This window comes from Panthera pardus, unplaced genomic scaffold (genome assembly GCF_024362965.1).
Source record: "Panthera pardus isolate Hobbes unplaced genomic scaffold, ASM2436296v1 HiC_scaffold_13, whole genome shotgun sequence".
Taxonomy (NCBI): domain Eukaryota; kingdom Metazoa; phylum Chordata; class Mammalia; order Carnivora; family Felidae; genus Panthera; species Panthera pardus.
This window is the reverse complement of record NW_026526688.1, coordinates 199,013,559-199,035,805: the sequence shown is the minus strand read 5'-3', so window position 1 is coordinate 199,035,805 and position 22,247 is coordinate 199,013,559. Positions and strand designations below refer to the sequence as shown.

Here is a 22,247-nt window from a genome sequence, read left to right as displayed (position 1 = left end):
TATCCATATCCATACATGTGTGTGCATATATATGCCGCATGTGTATATATGCATATGTATTTATAGACGTGTATATACGCACTTATACGTGCAAATGTGTTCATATATGCTGCTTACTGGTATCTGTATATATATATATATATATATATATATATATATGCATGTACATTTATGTGTGTGCATATATACACTGCTCAGTGCCTGTGCATACACATCCATACATACTGTTTAGTGGGTGTGCATAGTATGCCTATGCATTAGGCATGCATGTGTATACATGAACATATGTATGTGTATATATACTGTTTAGAAGGTGCTGGGGGACACAAGAGTGAACTGAGGAAAACGCTGCTGCCCTCACAGAGCTTATGTTCTCGTGCATGAGACCAATAACCAAGAGGACACATGAATAAATACACAATGGAGTCCCAGGTAGCAACAGGTGCTCGGAAGCAAAGGGACTGGAACAGGTAAAGGATATGGGACACAGGTAAAGGTTATGGAAAACTCAGGGGTGGGTGGTCAAGTACGGTGGGTGCTCAGGGAAGACCCCAAGGGAGGACACACTTAGGCAGAGACCTGTATGGTATAAGTGAGGTTTGCAGAGACCCGTGGAGCGCAATTAGGCCGAGGGGACAGCAAGCGTACAGATGCTGAGTTAGAGTTAAGCTCAGCGAGCTCCGGAGACAAGAAGAAGGGAAGAAGGGCTGAGTGGAATGAGCAAGAAGATGGAAGGGGTAGAGAGGGGTGTCAGAAAAATAGGCATGAGCCAGACTGTGGGGCCTTGCGGGCTGGCGTGGAAAGACTGGTTGTGCATTTTGAGCAGAAGGGCAGCTGCTGGACGTTTGGAGCAGTGACCACGGGATCGGGTTTATGCTTCACACCCTGCCAGTTGCCATGTGGACAGGCTCTCTCTTCTCTCTCTCATCCATTCACTAGGCAGCATTTATCAGGCCCTTACCGCTTGCCGAGCACTGAGCCAGGTGCTGACAGCTCGGGGCAATGAATACCACCAGCCCCAACTTCTCAGGAATCTCAGTCTGATGGTAAAGGCAGATGTGGTGTGCGATGACCAGGCACAGCTAGGAAAACCAGGTCTTCTCCCCGACTTGTCCCTCCAGGTGGCTGCCCAAACCTTCCAGAACCCACCAGGTCACACAGGAAAATTCCAGGCATGCTGGCTTCGAGAAGACACAAAAGGCATTTGAAAATGCCAACCACGTGCCAGGCACGGTGCTGGGGCTGCACGGTCTCTGTCACTTATTTTCACATGAAACCTTTAAGAACGCTCTGGACATCCTGGGGCAAACAGAGGTTTGCAGAAGCTATGTGACGGGTCCAAGTTCACAAGGCCAGAAGTAGCAAGACCCAGACTTCTCCACCTCGCTCACTCCTTCTTCTACGCTCTGCTGCTTCCAAAACAAAACATCATTGCTGCTGGACACTGATGGGGACTCCCCTCTCGACCGCCATGGTTTCCTGCTGGTGTGCATGTGAGGCAAGCAGGTTTCAATCCAACTTCAGTGTTGGGGAGGGACGTGTGGAAACAAGACAGGCTGTGTATTGCCGTGGTATCCTCTCCAGGCTTCCGATTCATCCCATATGTAAAGGGGAGAGACAATAATGCCCAGCGCACTTGGCCTTTGGGGAAACAGAATGATAGCAGGTGTCCGGTTCCCAGGACAATGACTCCAAGTTTCTGACCAGCCCGGACTCTGCAGGTGGCAAACGCTGGGAACCCAACATGATCTCAAGTAAGCGAAACAGGATGCCGGTCTTGGTAGCTGGTCGGGACAGTGGAGAGTCCAGAAGATAGCGCCTGTCCGTGTCCCCTCTCATTTGCCTTCACACCCTCCAGGCTGCTCACTGTGAGCATCTATGACTCTTCCGGGGGTGGGGGGAAGGGGGGGCTTCTGCTCTGAATGGGACAAGCCAGAAGTGCGGGAGGCGTAATGCTTCTCGGAGCAGCCCTCCACCAAGGAAGAAGGAGGAACTGTGCATAAAAAAAAACATTACCTTCCCTACGTTCGGCTGCCCCCAGGGCACACTCTGTGTTGTCTCCCGGCGGTCCCCTGGGGAGGTGAGTCCAGGTGCCGAGCAGTTAAGCGGCTTCATCCCACACTCATCGTTGGCTGCCTTTCTTTCCATGTTTCACTCCCCTTCTCCTATAGGTCTTTTTTAGGGCTCACCTCCCGATAACCTGCTTGCACTTCAATATGAGTTACTGGAAGGACTCAAGCTCAGACGGTCGCCAGCAGGGCCACCGAGGGCAAGGAAAGCAAGGAGCCTAGAGCACCAAGTATGGGATGCAAGTAAGCACCTGCACCTGCAGGGCCCTGGGGGCAATGCCTCCTTGAACGCTGTACCCAGGTGCCTCGCTTGCTCACTCTAGTCTGGACCCTACCCGAGGAGGACCCTCTCTTCTCCACCCACCTCTTGTATCTGTTTCGTTGTCCGCAGGCCTCGTTCTCTCCTTCTGCAGATAGATTTTCGCCTCCACCAACCACCAGCGAACACAGACGTGTTTTCTTACATCACGTCATTCACGAGGGGCAAAGCACAAGCCTTTCATCGCTGACTCCACGGTGACGAATGGTTGGTCTCTGGTCCCAAGGCTACTCCTCAGAGCAAGCACTGGTCTAGCTGAAGATGGTCCGTGTGGATGGCACAGCCACATCACGTGCCCCTCTCGGACCGTGAGCGGGGTGCCCTGGCTGCACGTGGAGTGGGCAGGTGTTCTCATTTAGAGAAGGGGATGTTACGATGGCAACAGAGGGGGCTGAAAAGCACACTGGACGGTCAGAAACTCCAGCCCCTACAGTTCTCTATGGTTCTCTGTTCTCCTTCCATCTTACAGATGAGAAAACAAAGCTTCAGAGTGTTTCCAGTCTCCAGGACCCACAACTAATACATATCAGAGTCAGCATGACCCTAAACCTAAAGTGTTTCCACTGGGTACATAGAAATTAATCTGTTGCACCATCCCTGTCCAAGAATTCAGTCACAGAAGGATTATTATTTTTTAAAAATCTCTGTAAATTCTCACTAAAATCAATGGACCAGACACAGCTGTTTACTTTGGTACCGCACGGAAGAAGCACAACTCCTCCCAGCATGAAAGTAAAATGAGATTTCTGTGCATTCACATGTGCTCTCTCCTGATAACCAAGGCTATTGACATAGTTCAACAATGAAACGTCTTGCTTGAAAACTCTTAATGCCAGATCTCGAAGCTGCCAAAGGCAGGGAGCAAAGCCAAAATATCCATTCAATATGAGGAGGGTGGTTTTCTCTATCCTACGCCAGTCCACCTCCATATTGAGGTTAACAAGTCACACAGACTTCATCTGCGTCTACCGTGAAAGGCACTGATTATTCGGTATTTTGAGCAGAACAAAGCTAGGTTCTATTGCCTGAAAGTAAACCAACATCATCCTGAGTCCTGGATGTTTGTGTACATTCTGCATGAATTTGGGTATCATCAAGAAACTGAGGCAACCCAAGAATGACTTCAAAACTGAGCCTCTAGAAAGCCTGCATTTTTCAAAAGATCCATGATCACCATTATTTTAATACATTTATGCTCTGCACTACAGGTTCTGAGAACCAAACCAGCAGGCGTTAAACAGCAGCACAGGTGTAGGCAGAAAATGTAGACAAAACTTCCAAGGATGACGACAGGATATAACCAATTCAGAAACCATGGGCCACACGCATACAGATTTGGTAGGGTGCCATGAAGGGGTACGGACAATTCCGGACCAAACTGTCAATAATGTGAAGGTAAAAATGATATGCTTCTATGCCCACCGTGCTATGCTTCCTTTTTCCTTAAGCCATTAAATGCTCAGCATGAGGATGATAAACCACAGAAAGTAAAGGTTCAGTAGGATTTTTAAATGCCTGTTGTTGTTATGGAAGTTCAGCCACTATCCATGAGATTACAGGCAAAACTCCTAAGTTCTCTCAGCCATGACTCATCTTCTGAGAAATCCAGAGAAAGGGACCCTCAAACATGGCACATGAGGTCTGTCCAAATCTCTGCCAACCCCAAAGGATCGCTGTATGGGGCAGGCTGTAGGCAGTCGAGTGAAGGAAAAAAATGGGCAGACTGAGATTTGTGTGCCTTCCTATGAGACAAACATGAATCAAACCAAGTTAATTGCTTGTGAACCATATATTTTCTAAGATGACCAAGATGCTGGAATTAGAATAAAGGACATTAAAGCAGTTACGGTGGCCATGCTGCATAAAGCAAAGGGCAATACAGTCAAAATAAATAAAAATACAGGAAATCTAAGAAAGAGAAAAATTACTTCTTAAAACCTCACGAATTTCCACTTAGGCACACATCCTAGTCAAACTGCTGGAAGTCAAAGACTGAAGAAAAATCTTAAAAGGAGACACACAACATACGAGATGGTAATGATTCAAAGTTTTATGACTTCTCAGCTGAAACTATGCAGGCCAAACGACAATGGTACAAAATCTTTCCCGTAATGAGAAAAAAACTGTCAACCCAATAGTCTGTATTCGGTAGAAATATTCTTCATAAAAGATAATGAAATAAATACATGTCAGATAAAATGAAATAGAGAATGCATTGACAGGAGACTTGCACCATATTAAATATTAAGGGAAATTCTTCAGGCTTAATGGAAATGACATTAGAGAAAAATTCATGCTTTCATGAAAGATATAAGTAAATATGAAGGACTATTTTCCTCCTAATTAAAAAAAAACAAAATTACCCATGTTTTTAATATTATATATATGCATATTTATATTTAAAGCAAAAAGATGTAATATTATATTGGAGATTTATAATTTAAGAAACTATAATACATGTTACTATAGTATAAAGTTTGACTGGGGTGGTAAGTAGACTTATATATAATTGTCAGATTTTTACATTTTATATGAAGTGTAAAATATTAACGCTAAGCAGACTGTGAAATAAATTAAGGATATATATTATAATCCCTAGAGCAATAATTTTAAAACATAATAAAGTAAAGCTATAAAGTCAACAGGTAAATTAAATGAGGATTTTATATTCAATTAATCCAAAACAATATGAGAAAAAAAGAAACAGAGAGAAGCAGAAAACAAGTAAAATCATGGCAGACCTAAATCAAACCGTATCAGTAATGACATTTACTATCAATGAACTAAATACTCCAACTGAATAATGGAGATTGCCAGAATGGATTTAAAGAAAAGCAAGACCTAACTATATGCTAAATATAAAAACACAGACAGGAGGGATGGGCTACATGGGTTATAGGGATTCAGGAAGGCACTTGTTGTGATGAGCACTGGGTGTAATATGTAAGTGATGAATGACTAAATTCTACACCTGAAAATAAATGCGTGGAAAAAAATTTGTCATGGAAACAGTAAACACCAATAAGATAGAACAGCTATATTAATCTCAGAGAAAATAAGCTTCAAAGTAAATACTAGATACTATTAGCAGAGACAAGAAGAACATATCACAACGATAAGAGGGTCAATTCATCATAAGGACATAACAATCAGACGTGTGTGTGTCTAACAACACATTCAAAGTATTAGAAGCAAAACCGACAGAACTAAAGAAAGCAGAAATATCTCCACGATGAAACTCGGAGATTTTACACAACTGTCTCAGAAACAGATAAAACAACAAGGTTTTAAAAATCAGTAAAGACACAGAAGACTGAACAACATTAACCACTTCAACTGATATTTATTGACTATCACTGCCAGTGACTTTAAGGTACATGTTTTTTTCAAGTAGGCACGGTGTATTCTAAAATAAGTCATAGACTGGGCATAAAACGAGTCTCAATAAATGTAAATGGATTAAAAAAACATATATATGTGTATATGTGGATATATATGTTCTAAGACATATGTGTATGTTCATACATATATATATATGTTCATATCTATCTATCCATCTATAGACAGATAGATAGGTATGTTCTTAGACCACAATGGAGTAAATTAGAATCAAGAAAAATAAGAAGTTTAGAAAAAGACCCAAATGTTTGGAAATTAAGGAAACACATCTAAATAATTCATGGGTCAAAGAAATCACAACAGAACTCGGAAATATTATAAACTAAATACTAATAAAAATATGGCATTTCACATTTCAAACGTATCACACACAAATTATGTGTGATATAGCTAAAGCAGTACTTAGAGGGAAATTTATAGCTAAAAAGTTATATTTTTTAAAATGTCTAAAATCTGTAACTGATAGTTCTATCTTAACAATCTAAGAATATAGAAACTGATCGAGAGAACAAGAGAAAGGACACAAATTACTAATATTGGAAATAAAAGAGGAATTACCATTACAGATGGCATAGAAATTTAAAGGATTATAATGAAAATATTATAAACTACTTTATGCCAACAAATTTGCTAACTTAGAGAAAGTTGCTAAATTCTTTGAATGTTTCAGCTTAACAAAATCCACATCAGGAAAAAAACCCAGAAAATCGGAATAGCTTTATATCTATTAAAGAAGTTGATTTTGGGGGGCGCCTGGGTGGCTCAGTCGGTTGAGTGTCCGACTTCAGCTCAGGTTATGATCTCACAGTTCGTGAGTTCGAGCCCTGCGTCGGGCTCTGTCCTGACGGCTCGGAGCCTGGAGCCTGCTTCGGATTCTGCGTCTCCCTCTCTCTCTGCCCCTCCCCTGCTCATATTCTGTCTCTCTCTCAAAACTAAATAAACATTAAAAAAAATTTTTTTTAAAGAAAGAAATTGATTTTGTTGTCAAAAGCCTTTCCACAAAGAAAACCCCAAAACCCAATGGCTTCATTCATCAATCTTACCAAACATTTAAGGAAGTAACATCAATTTTACACAAACTGTTTCAGAAAATAGAGGAGGAAAATGTCCCGAATCATTTTATGAGACTAGTATAATCCTAAAGGAAGCTGACAAAAACATTACAAAAAACTGAAATTGCAGGTTAATATGCCTTTTGAACAACTGAACATAAATTAGAAATTCTCTACTAAGGTATTAGCAAACTGAATTCAACAATATGTAAAAGGATAAAACATACCCAAGTGGGATTGAGCTGAGGAATGGGAGATTGGTTTAAAATCTGAAAATCAATCAGTGCAACTCATCTTAATAACAAAATAAGGAGAAAACAATATGATCATTTCAATAGATACAGAAAAATCATTTGACAGAATTCAACAACCATATATGATAAGTATCTCCAGAGATATTTATCTGATAAACGGCATCTCTGAAAACCCTAATAATTAAATTTTGAGTGATTCTTACCCGTTAACATTAAGAACAAGGCAAGGATGTTCACATTCATGACTTCTCCTCATCAATGTACTGAAGGTTATAGCCATTACAATAAAGGAAAGATTTAAAAAAAAAACATTGGGGAGGGGGAGTATTAAAACTACTTCTTTAGCAGATGTCATCATTGTTGACACAGGAAATCCCCAGAAAAATACAAAGCAACTATCACAACTAATAATTGAGTTACTAAGATTTCAGGATAGAAGATTACAATATAAAAATCAATTGTATGTTTATATCTAGCAGCAAACAATTAAAAATTAAATTAAAAACAATCCCATTAAAATTGTGTCCAAAAAATCCTCATGAACCATTTCAGGAAAATTTTAATAATTTTGATACAAAAAACGGCAACCCCTGCCCACAAAATTATAAAGTATTATTAAAAGAAAGTAAAGATTATCTAATAATAGTAGTGGTAAGTAGAAATAAAGACATATACCATATTCATGGATTAAAAGCCTTGACACTGTTAATACGTCAATTGTTTCCAAATTGATACTAGATTTAATGTAATCCCAATTATAATCCCACCAGGTTTTTTTGTAGAAATTGACAAGCAATTTCAAAATTTTTATGAAAATCCAAATACCCAGAATATTCAAAGCAATCTTAAAAAAAGAAAAAGTCTGGAGGATATATACTACCTGGTTTCAAGACTCACTATAAACCTACAATAATTAAGGCTTGCATGAGGATCAACAAATACGTGAAATGAACAAAATAAAGAGCCTATAAGTAGACCTCCCACTTATACAAGGCATCTGATTTTATACAAGGTCACCAAAGCAATCCAGTGAGCAAAGGAAAGTCTTTCCAAGACACGGACATCCATCGACAAAGAAAATGAACCTCATCACTTACCTGGCACATACAAAAAGTTTAATTCAAGATAAATCATAGAACTATAGCCATAAAGCTTTTAGAAAATAAAGACAGTAAAATGTCTTCATGACTTAAATATGTTTTCTTAAGCCACGTTTTCTTACGCAAGTCACATAAAGTAATAACCTCATAAACTACAACACTTAACAAGCTGACTTCATCAAAATTTAAAATTTCTGTGTCTCAAAATGCACCGCTAGTGAAGTAATAGGAAAACCATATTCTGGTTTAAAAAAAGTCTCATATCTGATAAAGGACTGGTATCTGTATATATATCCCCACAACTCAATAATAAAAAGAAATCAATCCCTTTTGATATCCTGTTTTCATCTCCTTTGGATATTTACCCAGAAATAGGATTGCTCGATTATATAGCAGTTCTATGTTTAATTTTTTTTAGGAACCACCACACCGTTCCCCATAGTGGTCGAACCAATTTATATTCCCACAGACAGAGCACAAGTGTTCTCTCTTCTCCGCATTCTCGCCAACACCTGTTACCTCTTGTCTTCTCCACAAAACCCATTCTAACATGACTGAGGTAACACCTCATTATGCTTTTAATTTCCATTTTCCTCATGATTAGTTGAGCACCTATTCACGATCCCGTTGTCCATTTGTATGTCCTATTTGGAAAAATGATGATTTAGTTCCTCTGCCCATTTTTTAAAAAAGCTTATTTATTTACCTTGAGAGAGAGAGAGAGAGAGAATGAGAATGAGCAGAGAAAGGGCAGAGAGAGGGAGAGAGAATCCCAAGCATGTCCATGCTGCCAGAGCTCAAACCCACGAACCGAGAGATCATGACCCAAGCTAAAAGCAAGAGTAGGACGCTGAACCGATTGAGTCACCCAGTCGCCCCACCCTCTGCCCATTTTTTAATAGGATTTTGTTGTTGTTGTCAATGAGTTGTAGAAGTTCCTTTATAGGTTTTGGATATCAACGCCTTATGTGATATATGATTTGCAAACATATTCTCCCATTCTGTAGGCTACCTTTTCATTTTGTTGATTGTTTCTTTTGCCACGCAGAAGCTTTTTAGTTTGACATAGTCACACTTGTGGATTTTTGCTTTTGTTGCTTTTGCTTTCGGTGTCCTACCCAAAATATTGTCGCCAAGACTGGTGTCAAGGTGATTTTCCCTACGTTTTCCTCTGAGAGTTTTACAGTAACAGGTCTCACGCATAAGTCTTTAATCTGTTTCAAGTTATTTTTGTGTGTGAGCTATATAAGATAGGCATCCAATTTAATTTTTCTGCATGTGATTATTCAGTTTTCCCAAGACCTTTTGAAGAAATTATCCTTTCTCCATTAAGTGTTCTTGGCTCCTTTGTCAAATATTAGTGTCGCAAAGGTATCTGCACTCCCATTTCTACTGTAGCATTATTTGCAATAGCCGAGATGTGGAAACAACCTAAATGCGATCAATGATGAATGGATAAAAGAGATGTGGAATACAATGGAATATTATTCAACCCTGAGAAAGAAGGAAATCCTACCATTTGCAACAACATGGAAGGACCCTGAGGGTATCATGCTTAGTGAGATAAGCCAGAGGGAGAAAGACAAATACTGGAGGAGATCACGTGGAATCTAAAACAGCTGACCTGGTAGAAAACAGAGTTCAATGGTGGCTGCCAGGGGCTAGGGGTAGGGAAATTAAGGAGATGTTGTTAAAGGGTACACACTTTGAACTAGAAGATGAGTAAGTTCTGGAGATCTAATGCACAGCATAGTGATTATAGTCAACAATATTATGCACGTACAAGTTGCAAAAAGACTAGATCTTAAATGTTCTCGTCACGACAAAGAAATGATAATTATGTGACAAGGCAGACGCGTTGGCTAACGCTAGACGGTAATCACAATGCAATATATGAAGGTATCAAATCAACATGTACACCCTGAACTTACTCAATGTTATATGCCAGTTATATCTCCATAAATTTTTCTTAAAACACCACATGCAATAAAGATACTTGGAGAAGTGGGGAAAAAGACAATCAACTTTTTTTTCAACTATTTTTTTAATCTTTTTATTTCATTTTTATTTTTAATAAATATTTTAATTTTTAATTAATTAATTAATAAAAATAATTAATTAAAAATTAATATTAGTTAATAAAATAATTTTAATAAAAATTTAATTTATTTATTTTTGAGAGAGAGAGAGAGACAGCGCGAGCAGGGGTGGGGCAGAGACAGAGAGAGGGAGATACAGAATCCGAAGCAGGCTCCAGGCTCTGAGCTGTCAGCACAGAGACCGACGCGGGGCTCTAACTCACAAACTGTGAGATCATGCCCTGAGCTGAAGTCAGACACTTAACTGACTGAGCCACCCAGGCGCCCCTCAACCTATTTTTTTTTTAACAGCAAAATGTTTTGAAAAGAAATTTCACAAAGGAAGATACAAGACTGGCCATTAGCACATGAGACAAATGCTCGTCAGTATTAGTCATCAGGAAATGCTAACTGAAGGCGCCCTGAATACTACGAAACACCCGACAGAAGAGAGAAAGCAAAAATGTGTTGGCAAAGATATAAAATGAGTGGAGCTTCTGGGAGGAATACAAAAGGGCACGACCGTGCTGGAAAAAGCCTTTTGGCTGCTGTGTACAAATCCAAACATACACCTAGTCTATGACCCACCAAGCCAGTCCTAAATATTTACCCAAGAGAAATGAGGCCGTATGCTTCCCAAAACAGACGACACAAACGTTCACAGCAACTGCATGAAAAATAATAAAAAGCTAGGAACAGTCCTAGAGTCTAGCACGATGAAAATGGATGACCAAACTGATCCATGAATAGAGTGGACCAAAAATTTTCCATAAAAGGAAGAAAGCACTGCTGCGAGCAACACAGGTAAACCTCACGAAGTGAGGCTGCAACGTCGTTACGCAAAGCGCAAAACGTTAGGAAGCCTTCCACAACAGAGCGCTTATGGTAGGACTCCATTTGCAGGAAGTTCTAGAACAGGCAGATCTAATCCATGGAGGAGGAGTGGTTCGGGTGAAGATGAGTTTTGACTGGAAGCGGTCAACGGGGGAATTCTGAGCGGTGGTAATCTTCTACATCTTTGGGGAGATTCAAGTTACACAGATACATGCCTCTCTCAAACTTTGGCAAACGCACACAAAATTTGTGCATTTCACTGCACGTACGCTTTCCATCAGAAGAAAAACTAGACACATCTCTTGGCTGAAATAACTGGGGAAGGGTGCAGGGTTGTAGGTCGCGATCGCTTATGAACTCCGGACAGCAAAAACAGGATCAAAACGAGTTTATTACGGCCGGGCCAGACAGGGAAATACAACAGGTCCCGGCAGTCTGGCCCTGAACAAGCTTTGGGAATGTCTTGCAAAGGCTGTATCGACCAACTGGGTTGCAAAGGGCGGCAGCTGGACATGGTGGGCGCCAATTACACAATGTTGTAGGTTTTTAAAATATAAGGCGGGCACCAATCACCCAGTCCTGAAGAATTTTAAAATATAACTTGTTGACTCTAGCCAGTTGAATGCCGAATCATGTGGTTTACGATATTAGTCTTCTATCTATTCGAACAAGACGCGGTGCCCGAGAATGGGGAAGGGTGATTACGCCAAGCAGGTTTACAGAAGCTCAAACAAGCAGTTAAGAGGAAGTTCTATTTCTCAGTAACTCAGCAAACGTGGTTTTAAGCAGAACTAATACCCAGGGAACAGAAACAGCACTTCTAGGAAAGCCCAAAACAAACTCTGGTTCAGCATCTCATACTCTGGGGTCCTTCTAAGCTTACATAGGTCATAGTTTACTCCCGGGCTACAGGAGGCTAGCTAGATTTGCCCTTTACATGCAAATATCTGCAATGGACTATGAAACACATAAGAAAACAAGACGGAATAATAAATGGACGGAAGGAGAGGTATTACCTAAAATACATTTGGTGGAATGTTACTGGTTGCACGTACGTGGTGGCTATGAGCGTTTACTATAGAATTCTTTCAGCCTGAGGCACCTAAATGGCTCAGTCAGTTAAGTATCTGACTCTGGATTTCAGCTCAGGTCATGATCTCACGATTTGTGGGCTCAAGCCCCGCGTCGGGCTCTGCACCGACAGCTCGGAGCCTGGAGCCCGCTTCGGCTTCTGTGTCTCCCCCTCTCTCTGCCCCTCCCCCGCCAGCACTCTCTCGGTCTCTCTCGAGATAAATTTAGAAAACAAAAAAAAAAAGTAAAATCAAATCAAATTCTTTCGGCTATGCTGTATTTTTTTGCAGATTTTCATACTAAAGTGATAGAAAATATTATACAGGCATCCAGTCAACCCTGTCCTTTACAGAAAGGGTACTTTTTGAAGTCTGGATTCGGCACCCTCCAAACCCACCCCTGTACACCTGTACCTCCCGGGATTTTCTCCATCGGTGCTCTTCAGACTGGACCATCAGTATCGCTTTCTTTCTCTGCATCCTGCATGTATCCGAGAGATCCTCGAAAGCAGGCACCCACATCTGGTCCATTTTTGTGACCTCGGAATCTAGACCAGGTCCCAGAACGAACGAATCCCCCGTATGATGGGTGGGTGGGCAGGTGGATTGGTGGGAGAGCGGATGAGGGAACAGATGAACGGGAGAAACAGACCTAAGCTGGTTAGGGTTCTCTCAGCCCCAGACAACTGCCAACAACTGGACAAGACTCAGGGACAAGAAAACTAAGAGAAAACTCAATGACAAGGGTCATGTTAGAGCCAGATCTAGACGGTTTCCAGGAGAATGACTGCCGGGCAAGATCATGACCCTTGCCAAGCCTGGTCCCGCCATTTGTCAACAGTGACGGATGTCATGCGCGGTGAGATGTCCTGGGAACGTGAGTGTACCTCCCAGCCCTGCCTGCCCTAGTGCTACACTTAGGTCCCAACACATGGCCCTTCATGCAAGAACCGTGTCATCTACTTCCAAAAAAGCATATTCGCTTAAAGCTCCCCCTACTCGACTTCCCGTCGCCTCGGAGGAACACTGCCTGAGCGCTGAGGGGTCGCCGTCTACCAAGCAGCATTTGGGATTCTGTGCCGGGTACTCCACTGTGCCACCCCACTGAGACCTCCCACAGCCTGACACGGAAGATACGACACGCCTAGTTCACACGAGCAAACGGAGGACCTGACCATACAAGGCTGGAATTTGAACCCTGTGTGCCTGACTCCCGAGCGTCTGCGCTGAGCTGCCCTGTGCACCCAGAAACCCTGGCTGGCTGACGTCCCAGGGGTGGTAGCCATCCCAGGGGAGATCCTTGTTTGCCCGAGGATGTCATGCAAGGATGGGGTGCTCCCTATGCACACAGACGGATCAGTCAGCCCTGGAACACCCCTCTCAGAGCCCAGCCCAGCCTTTTGAAAAAAATTGATTGAACAGGGGCATCTGGGTGGCTCAGTCGGTTGGGCGTCCGACTTTGGCTCAGGTCATGGGTTCGAGCCCCGTGTCGGGCTCTGTGCTCACAGCTCGCAGCCTGGAGCCTGCTTCGGATTCTGTGCCTCCCTCTCTCTCTCTCTGCCCCTCACCTGCCCATGCTCTGTCTCTCTCTCTCAAAAATAAATAAACATTAAAAAAAAATTTTTAATTGATAGAACATCATATTAGTCTCAGGCATAGAATTTAATGATTTCATATTTGTAAATAGTGCAAAATGACCACAATAAATCAAGTTACCATCCATCACCATATACTGTTGTAATTTTTTTCTCATGACAACTTTATTGTTGTTTTTTTTAAGATTTTTTTCCGGAGGTAACTGTACTTTATTTATTTTTTAAAAATATAATTTATCGTCAAGTTAGTTAACATACAGTGTATACAGTGTGCTCTTGGCTTCGGGAGTAGATTCCCGTGATTCAAAGAGCCAAATTATGGAAAGAGCCCGAATGTCCATCAACTAATGAATGGATAAAGAAGATGTGGTTTACATATACAATGGAATACTACTTGGCAAGGAGAAAGAATGAAAGCCTTCCATTTGCAACAACGTGGATGGAACTGGAGGGTATTATGCTGAGTGAAATAAGTCAGAAAAGGACAGATATCGTATGTTTTCACTCATACGTGGAATTTGAGAAACTTAACAGAAGACCATGGGGGAGGGGGAGGGGAAAAAATAGTTTCAAACAGAGAGGGAGGGAGGCAAACCAGAAGAGAGACAGCAGGCTGAGAGCAGGGGCGTGGGGACGGGCCAAAGAGGAGTCCAGGGGTGCATCTGGGAACTGGCCTGTGACCCGTGTGTCAGTCTGAAGGACCACGTGGCTCCCCCCATGACACAGCACAAACCTTAGTGACACTCTACCCTACAGTCCAGGCCTGGGGGACCGGTCATCTCCCTCCTGCAGGCCTGCCCTGAAGTGTAAGTTATGGAAAGGGGGCCTGGGGGGGGGGACGGGGGGGGGGTGAGCCCCAGAATAAAAGCAGGAACGGAGGGTTTCACCAGGATTTCTAAAGCAGCACATGTCACATCTAGAGCACTATGTCCGAATAATCATTCACAGGGTCAGATGGGGTTCAGAGTGCCCCAAGCAGAGTAAATGCCTCTGAAACCGTTTCCTATGGCTTTAGTTTTGCTCTGGCCTCTTGCTAGTAAGTTCTTCCCAAACCTTCCTTCTCCCCACCTTGGCTACCGCTTGCCCCTGCTCCTGCCTTTCTTACTACACCATGTAGTAATCAGGATTCTCCAGAGAAATGGAACCAGTGAGATCAGACAGACAGATTTATTTTAAGGACTTGGTTCCACAATTGTGGCTGGTAAGTCTGAATTCTGCAGGGCAGGTGAGCAGGCTGGAAACCCAAGGGACCTGGAGTTGCCACCTGGATGGAGGCAGAATTCCTTCTTCTTTAGGGGAACCTCAGTCTTTCTCTTAAGACCTTCCACTGATTGGATGTGGCCCACCCACATTATGGAGGGTCATCTGCTTTACTCTAAATCTACTGATTTAAAGGCTAATCTGATTTAAAAATTACCTTCACAGCAACATCTAGTCTGGTATTTGAGCAAATATCTGGGTATCACAGCTTAACCATGGAACACATAAAATTAGCCATCCCACACCATGTCATAATTTACTGTTTTTCATACCTGCTTTTTCAACAAGATTTCTGTCCTCAGGAAACCCCCAGTGTTGTCAGGAACACAACATAATGCAGCACATGGCCCTGCTCAGTGGCCCAATGAATGTCTGTTAAAAATGTTTTTTTTTTAATATTGAAACGTAACCTTTATTTTTGAGTGTCTGTTAAATTAACAAACAACCCAGTTCACTTGATAATGTAAACGGTCAATGATTTATTTTTTTATTATGACCAAATTTTTATTTTTGGCATTTTTAAATTTAAATTTTAGTCAGTTAAAAATAAATAAATGTTAGTTAATATACGGTACAACATTGGTTTCAGAAGAATTCAGTGATGTGATTCATCACTTACATATAACACTCAGTGCTCATGACAAGTGCCCTCCTTAATGCCCATCACCCATCCAGCCCATCCCCCACCCCCTCCCTCCATCAGTTTGTTCTCTATTGTTAAGAGTCTCTTGTGGTTTATTTCCTTCTCTTCTCTTCCCCCCCCTTCCCATACGTTCATCTGTTTTGTTTCTTAAATTCCACATATGAAAGAAATCATATGGTATTTGTCTTTCTCTGACGGACTTATTTTGCTTAGCATAATTCACTCCAGCTCCATCCGCATCATTGCAAATGGCCAGATTTCATTCTTCTTGATGGCTGAGTAATATTCCATTGTATACATATACCACATCTCTATCCATTCACCAGTCGATGGACACTTGGGCTCTTTCTATAGTTTGACTATTGCTGATAGGGCTGCTATAAACATCGGAGTGCATGTACTCCTTCAAATCTGTATTTTTGTATCCTCTGGGCAAACACTTAGTAGTGAAATTACTGGATTATAGGGTAGTTCTCTTTTTCATTTATCAAGGAGCCTCCATACTGTTCTCCATAGTGGCTGCACCAGTTTGCCACTCCCACCAGCAGTGCAAGAGGGATCCCCTTTCTCCACATCCTCACCAGCATCTGTCGTTTCCTGAGTACTCAGTGTTAGCCATTCTGACAGGTGAGGTGGGATCTCATGGTGGTTTTGATTTGTATTTCCCTGATGATGAGTGATGTCGAGCATCTTTTCATGTGTTTGTTAGCCATCTGGATGTCCTCCTTGGGAAAGTGTCTGTTCGTGTCTTCTGCCCATTTCTTAACTGGGTTGTTTTTTGGGTGTCGAGTTTGAGAAGTTCTTTGTAGACTCTGGATACTACCCTTTATAAGAAATGTCATCTGCGAATATCTTCTCTCACCCCGTCAGCTACCTTTGCGTTTTGTTGATTGTTTCCTTCACCGTGCAGAAGCTCTTTATCGTGATGAGGCCCCGATCGCTCATTTTCGCTTTCATTTCCCTTGCCTTCAGTGACCTGTCTAAATGGTCAACAATGGTAAATGTACCTTGGCCCAGCACAGGGTACTTTCGGTATGGTGGCCAAAGGGTACCCTCAGCATGGCGGCCAAAATGACCTATAAACTTCACAAACAGATCACGTTGTCCAAACCCCAGGGCCTTCCCTTCTCCACCTTCACCACAGTTGACTAGGTCCTATGTGATTCGGTCCTTACTGACATCATCGACCTCAGCTAAAGCAGTCCCCCCACCTTGAAGCTCCTCAAAACTACCGACCACACTCCCAGAGTGTTTGCATTTGCTGTTCCCTCTGCCTGGAACCTGCGTGTCTTACTCCTTCACTCCCTTCAGGATTGTGCTCACACATCATTTTACCATGGAGGACTTCCTGCCACCCTCTGTGAGAACGCTGTCCAGGATGGTGGAAATGACCTATAACCTGAGCTGTCTAACACAGTAACCACCAGCCCCATGTGGCCACTAGGCACTCAAACTGTGGCGAATGTGCGTGAGGAAGTGAGTTTTTGTCATTTCATTTAGTGTGAGTTAATTTAAATTTAAATATCCACATGCGGTTAAGGACGACCCTATGACAGCTCAGCTCCATAAATCAGCAACCTCTCTCTGCCACTACCTCCCCGAACACTATACCCCCCTATATTGTAATGTGCTTACTACTATGTTACCGAAGATACCCATATTTACCTGTCTGCCATCCCTCTCCTTTCTAAATGTGAACTCCTCAAGGGAAAACACTCGGGTCTGTTTAGGTCAGGACTGGATCAAAATCCAGTGCCCAGCACTGGATAGGCACTCAGTTAATATTCATGCATTGAGAGGCGCCTGGGTGGCTCAGTCGGTTGGGCATCTGACTTTAGCTCAGGTCATGATCTCACACTTCATGGGTTTGAGCCGCATGTCGGGCTCTGTGCTGACAGCCCAGAGCCTGGAGCCTGCTTCCGATTCTGTCTCCCTCTCTCTCTGCCCCTCCCCTGCTCTCACTCTGTCTCTCTGTCTCTCAAAAATAAACATTAAAAATTTTTTTAAAAAATATTCATGCATTGAATTAATTAAAGAACAAAAGAAAGTCCAAGAAAAGAAGGGAGGGAGGGAGGGAGGGAGGGAAGAAAGGAAGGAAGGAAGGAAGGAAGGAAGGAAGGAAGGAAGGAAGGAGGGAGGGAAGGAAGAAAGGACGGAAGGAAGGAGGGAAAGAAGGAGGGAAGGAAGGAAGGAAGGACGGAAGAAAGAAGGAAGAAAGAAGGAAGGAAAGGGAGGGACAGAGAAAAAGAGAGGAAGAGAGGGAACAAGGGAGAAAAGGCTGATTCTATCCAATTTCTTAGATCGATATCTCAGTTTAACTCTGAGTTCCGAATGGTCTAATCAAGAGTGTGAAGCTGTTAACACAGCAGGTGCCTGGTCATCAAACAGGCTTTGGCTCACATCCCAGCTGGGACACTGCTGGCCCGTGTGACAATGGGTGGACTACCTTGTCTTCTGGAGTTACCAAGTCTAGATTTTTCCACTGGTATAACGGAAAGAATAACATTTACTTGGGAATGTGTAAGGATACCTGGCACTCAGTACGCACTCAAAGCAAATATTGCCAAAGGAAATTTCTGAGTAAGTGGGAACACACGGGCTGGGCCTGGGGAACCTTGCTTGTTTTCTGAAAGTCCTTGCCTTCTTCTCATTGTGTCCCAACAGCCTGTCACTGGAAACACTTGAGGATTACAAACACGTACTTTCCACAAACAAATGTCAAACCTCCCAACAAAGAAAGGCCCAAGACAGTTGCCTTCGCCGTTGAATCTTACCAAACATTTCAAGAAGAGTCGATGCCAGTGCTCTCAAACTCTTCCCAAAAACGGAAGAGGAGGGAACACAACCACTCATTTTATGGGCCCGTAATGAGCTCGATAACAAAGCCAGGCAAAGACACAAGAAAAGAAACTACCGGCCAATCTATCTGATGAGCATGGATATAAAAATCCTCAATCGACTACCAGCAAATCAAATCCGAAGGCACTCACTTGAGGCAGATCGCACACCAAGAACAAGGGGAATTTATCCCTGGGACATAACACAGGGAAATCCCAGCACAGGGAAATCAATTCACGTGATATCCCACGGTAACAAAAGAAAAGAAAAGTCACAGGATTGTCTGCATAGAGGCAGAAAAGGCACTTGACCGAAGTGAACACACTTTCCTGATGAAAATCCTCAACAAACCAGGAATGGAAGGGAATTAACTCAACACAGCAAAGGGCATATACGAAAAGCCCACAATTAATATTATAGTGGAAAACTGAAAGCTTTTCCTCTAAGGTCAGGAAAAAAGGCAAGGATACCAATTCTCGCCACTTCCGTTCACCACAGTACTGGAGGTCCTAGACAGAGCACTTAGTCGAAAAACTAAAACAAACTAAGATAATTAGAGAAAAGAGAAGAGAGGAGAGGAGAGGAGAGGAGAGGAGAGGAGAGGAGAGAAGAGAAAAGAAAAGAAAAGAAAAGAAAAGAAAAGAAAAGAAAAGAAAAGGAAAGAAAAGAAAAGAAAAGGCATCCAAATTGGAAAAGAAGAAGGAAGCGTCTCTGTTTACAGTTGACATAATCTAATGTATACAACATCTTAAAGATGCCATAAAAAAATTGGAATTAATACATTCAGTAAAGTTGCAGGCTACAAAACCAGCATACAAAAATCAACTGTGTTTCCATGTACTAATAATGAATTATCTGAAAATGATATTAGGGAAACAATCACATTTCCAATAGCATCAAAAAGAATTCAAATAATACAATGAAAGAATGGTGTACAGAAAATTATAGAACACTGACAAAAGAAATTAAATAAGACACAAACAAATGGAAAGGCGTCCATTTCATGGATTGGAAGGCTTAATATTATCAAAATATCCATAATAGAAAGCAATTTAAAGAGTCAACACAACCCCTATCGAACTCCCAATGACTTTTTTTTACAGAAATAGAAAAAAAAAAAAACAATTATAATTCGTATGGAACCACAAAAGATCACAAACAGCCAAATCCATCTTGGGCAAGAACGGAGTTGGTCGCATCACGCTTACAGATTTCAAATTATATTTACAACGTTATGTTAATCACAACAGCATGGCGTTGGCATAAAGACAGACACAGAGACCAATGGAACAGAATAAAGAGCCCAAAAATAAAGTCATGCATATGTGGTCAGCTGATCTTTGACAAGGGTACCAAGAATACACAATGGGGCAAGGTAGTCTCTTCAACAAATGGTGCTGGAAAACTGGATATTGACACAAAGACGAACGAAATTGAGCTTTACCTCACACCATATACAAAAATCAAGTAAAAGTTGGCTATAGATTGAAATGTTAAGACTTGAAACTATAAACCTCCCAGAAGAAAACATTGAAAAAAAAAAAAAAGCCTCGTGATACTGTCTTAGCAATGATTTCATGGATATGACATCAAAAGCACAGGTTACAAAAATAAACAAGTATATCAAACTAAAAAGCTTCTGCACAGCAAAGGAAGTAGTCAAGAGTGCAAAGACAACCTACAGAATGGGGGAAAATATTAGGAGACCATATATCTGATAAGGGGCTCAACTCCAAAATATGTAAGGAGCTCCTATAATTCAATAGTTTAAAAAAACCCACAACTAGGAACCTGATTTTAAGACTTGAATAGACATTTCTCCAAAGAAGATGTACAAGTGGCTAATAGGTAGGTTAATAGGTGGCTGAATAGGACTAATCATCAGGGAAATACAAATCAAAACTTCAACAAGTGATCAGGAAGGCCACTAGCAAAAAAAAAGAAAAATATTGGCAAGGATGTGATGAGATCAGAGCCCTTGCACACTGATGGTGGCAATGTCATAGCTACAGTGGAAAACAGCACGGAGGTTCCTCAAAAAACGAAAACTAGAACTTCCATATCATTGCGCAATCTCACTTCTAGACACTTCTCCACAGTAGTTGAAATCAGGATCTCAAAGAGATATCTGCACTCCCGTGTTCATTGCAGCACGGTCACAAGAGCCAAGATGGGGGGAACGATGTAACCGTCCATCAACAGATGGACGAATTAAAAAAAAATGGAGTTTATAGGTACAATAAAATATCATTTAGCCTTTAAAAGGGAAAGAAACACTACAATTTGCAACAACACGGATGAGTCTTGAGGACATCATGCTAAGTGAAAGAAGCCAGTCACAAAAAAGGACAAATACTGCACGATTCCGTAGACACGAGGTATCTAAAAAGTCAAAGTCATAGAATGGAAGAGGGGGAGTGGTGGTCGCCAGGGACTGAGGGGCGGAGGAGGTGGGGAGGTAGGTACTCATCGAGGGGCATAAAGTTTCAGTTGCCCAACATTGATAAGCCCTAGAGATCTGCTGTGCAGCATCGTATCCACGGTCAACAACGATATACTGCACATTTTAAAATTTGTTAGGAGGGTAGATCTCATGTCCAGTATTCCTTCCACAAGAAAATTTCCTTACAGAATGCCTACGTTGCAGGAAAGCATTGATGTTGGCCATCTCCTAAATTCGTGGCTTTTGTTTTTCCGCTTTCCTCATCTGGGTCCTCAAGGAAGAAACAGCATTAGCAATCTTGAAATAATTACCATTGTAATCCACCTAAACCGGGACTGCCGGGGTAATTTAATTTTCAAAATGCAATTACAGCCGATCCAAAGGAAACTCTTCAGACTTCCTTTCACATTTCAAACTTGGCAAGCCCGCGTCTTTCCGTCAAGCAGGAAATTCCCAGGGCCCAGCAACCAACACAGAAACAGACACATGGGCCCGCGCGTGCGCACGCGCCTAGTGGTCGGGACTTTTACATTTTGTTAATGAAGTTTTTAAAAATCCATCATTCTTACCTTTCCAAAACTCCCTTTACCGATGGCCCGCAGGATCTGAAAATGGTCAAAGTTGACTGCAAAAGAAAATAAGGGAAAGAAAGAAACAGATCAGGTTTGCCACACCTTGCCACTGGTTCTCGAAAGTCTGCCCTACATTCCCACCCATTTATTCCGAACGGCTTCTGGTTTCATCTGCCTTATATTTGCCACGGCAGCACCCTGCCTTAGTTTTCGGGGGGTCTCCCCATTCTTGCTACCCCTACTGCCTTACTCTGGTCTGGTTTCCACCCTATCCCTACAGCACAGCAGGCCAACAACACATGGCCACGGACACCTTTCTGTCCTCCTTTATTTGGCCACTCTGTCCTTCTCAAAGCACCTGCTCGGCTCCTACAGAAATGCACCCTCTCGGTTTCCCAGTTCATGCTTCAGCTCACGCTTCACGCGCGCTCCGCTTCACCGTCCCAGCCACGAAATACGCAAGTCTGTCAAGCCTCCATCTACCACCTTCCTCTTCTCGCCGGTTCCAAAGGCTTCAGTCACCACCTAATTGCCAGGGACTCTCCAAGGAACCTTTTCTCTGGCCTCCGGGCTCTACGTACTGATGGATACCTACCCCACAGCAAGTCTTGAAGCTTCAAAGCCACTTTGAACCCAACAGGCCCTAAACGGAGCATGGGAGGAGGGCTTCAATGTGCACCCGACCTCACGCGCGCAAAGCCTGGAACTCATCCTACACCCC

The 22,247-nt window shown here is 42.3% G+C and overlaps 1 protein-coding gene across 6 annotated transcripts in view; it reads right to left on the bottom strand.

Moving 5' to 3' along the window:
* Positions 1–22,247, bottom strand: part of STK32B (serine/threonine kinase 32B) — a 397,674-nt gene that overhangs the window by 284,129 nt on the left and 91,298 nt on the right. For 4 of the 6 annotated variants that reach the window (XM_053901696.1, XM_019453728.2, XM_053901699.1 and 1 more), the window contains exon 2: positions 21,524–21,579. The exons of 1 other annotated variant lie outside the window; for it this stretch is intronic. In XM_053901696.1, the coding sequence (XP_053757671.1) occupies positions 21,524–21,579 (56 nt within the window). Of the gene's footprint in view, positions 1–21,523; positions 21,582–22,247 lie in introns of all 6 variants that reach the window. One more of the 6 variants, XM_053901698.1, reaches the window with a different exon arrangement.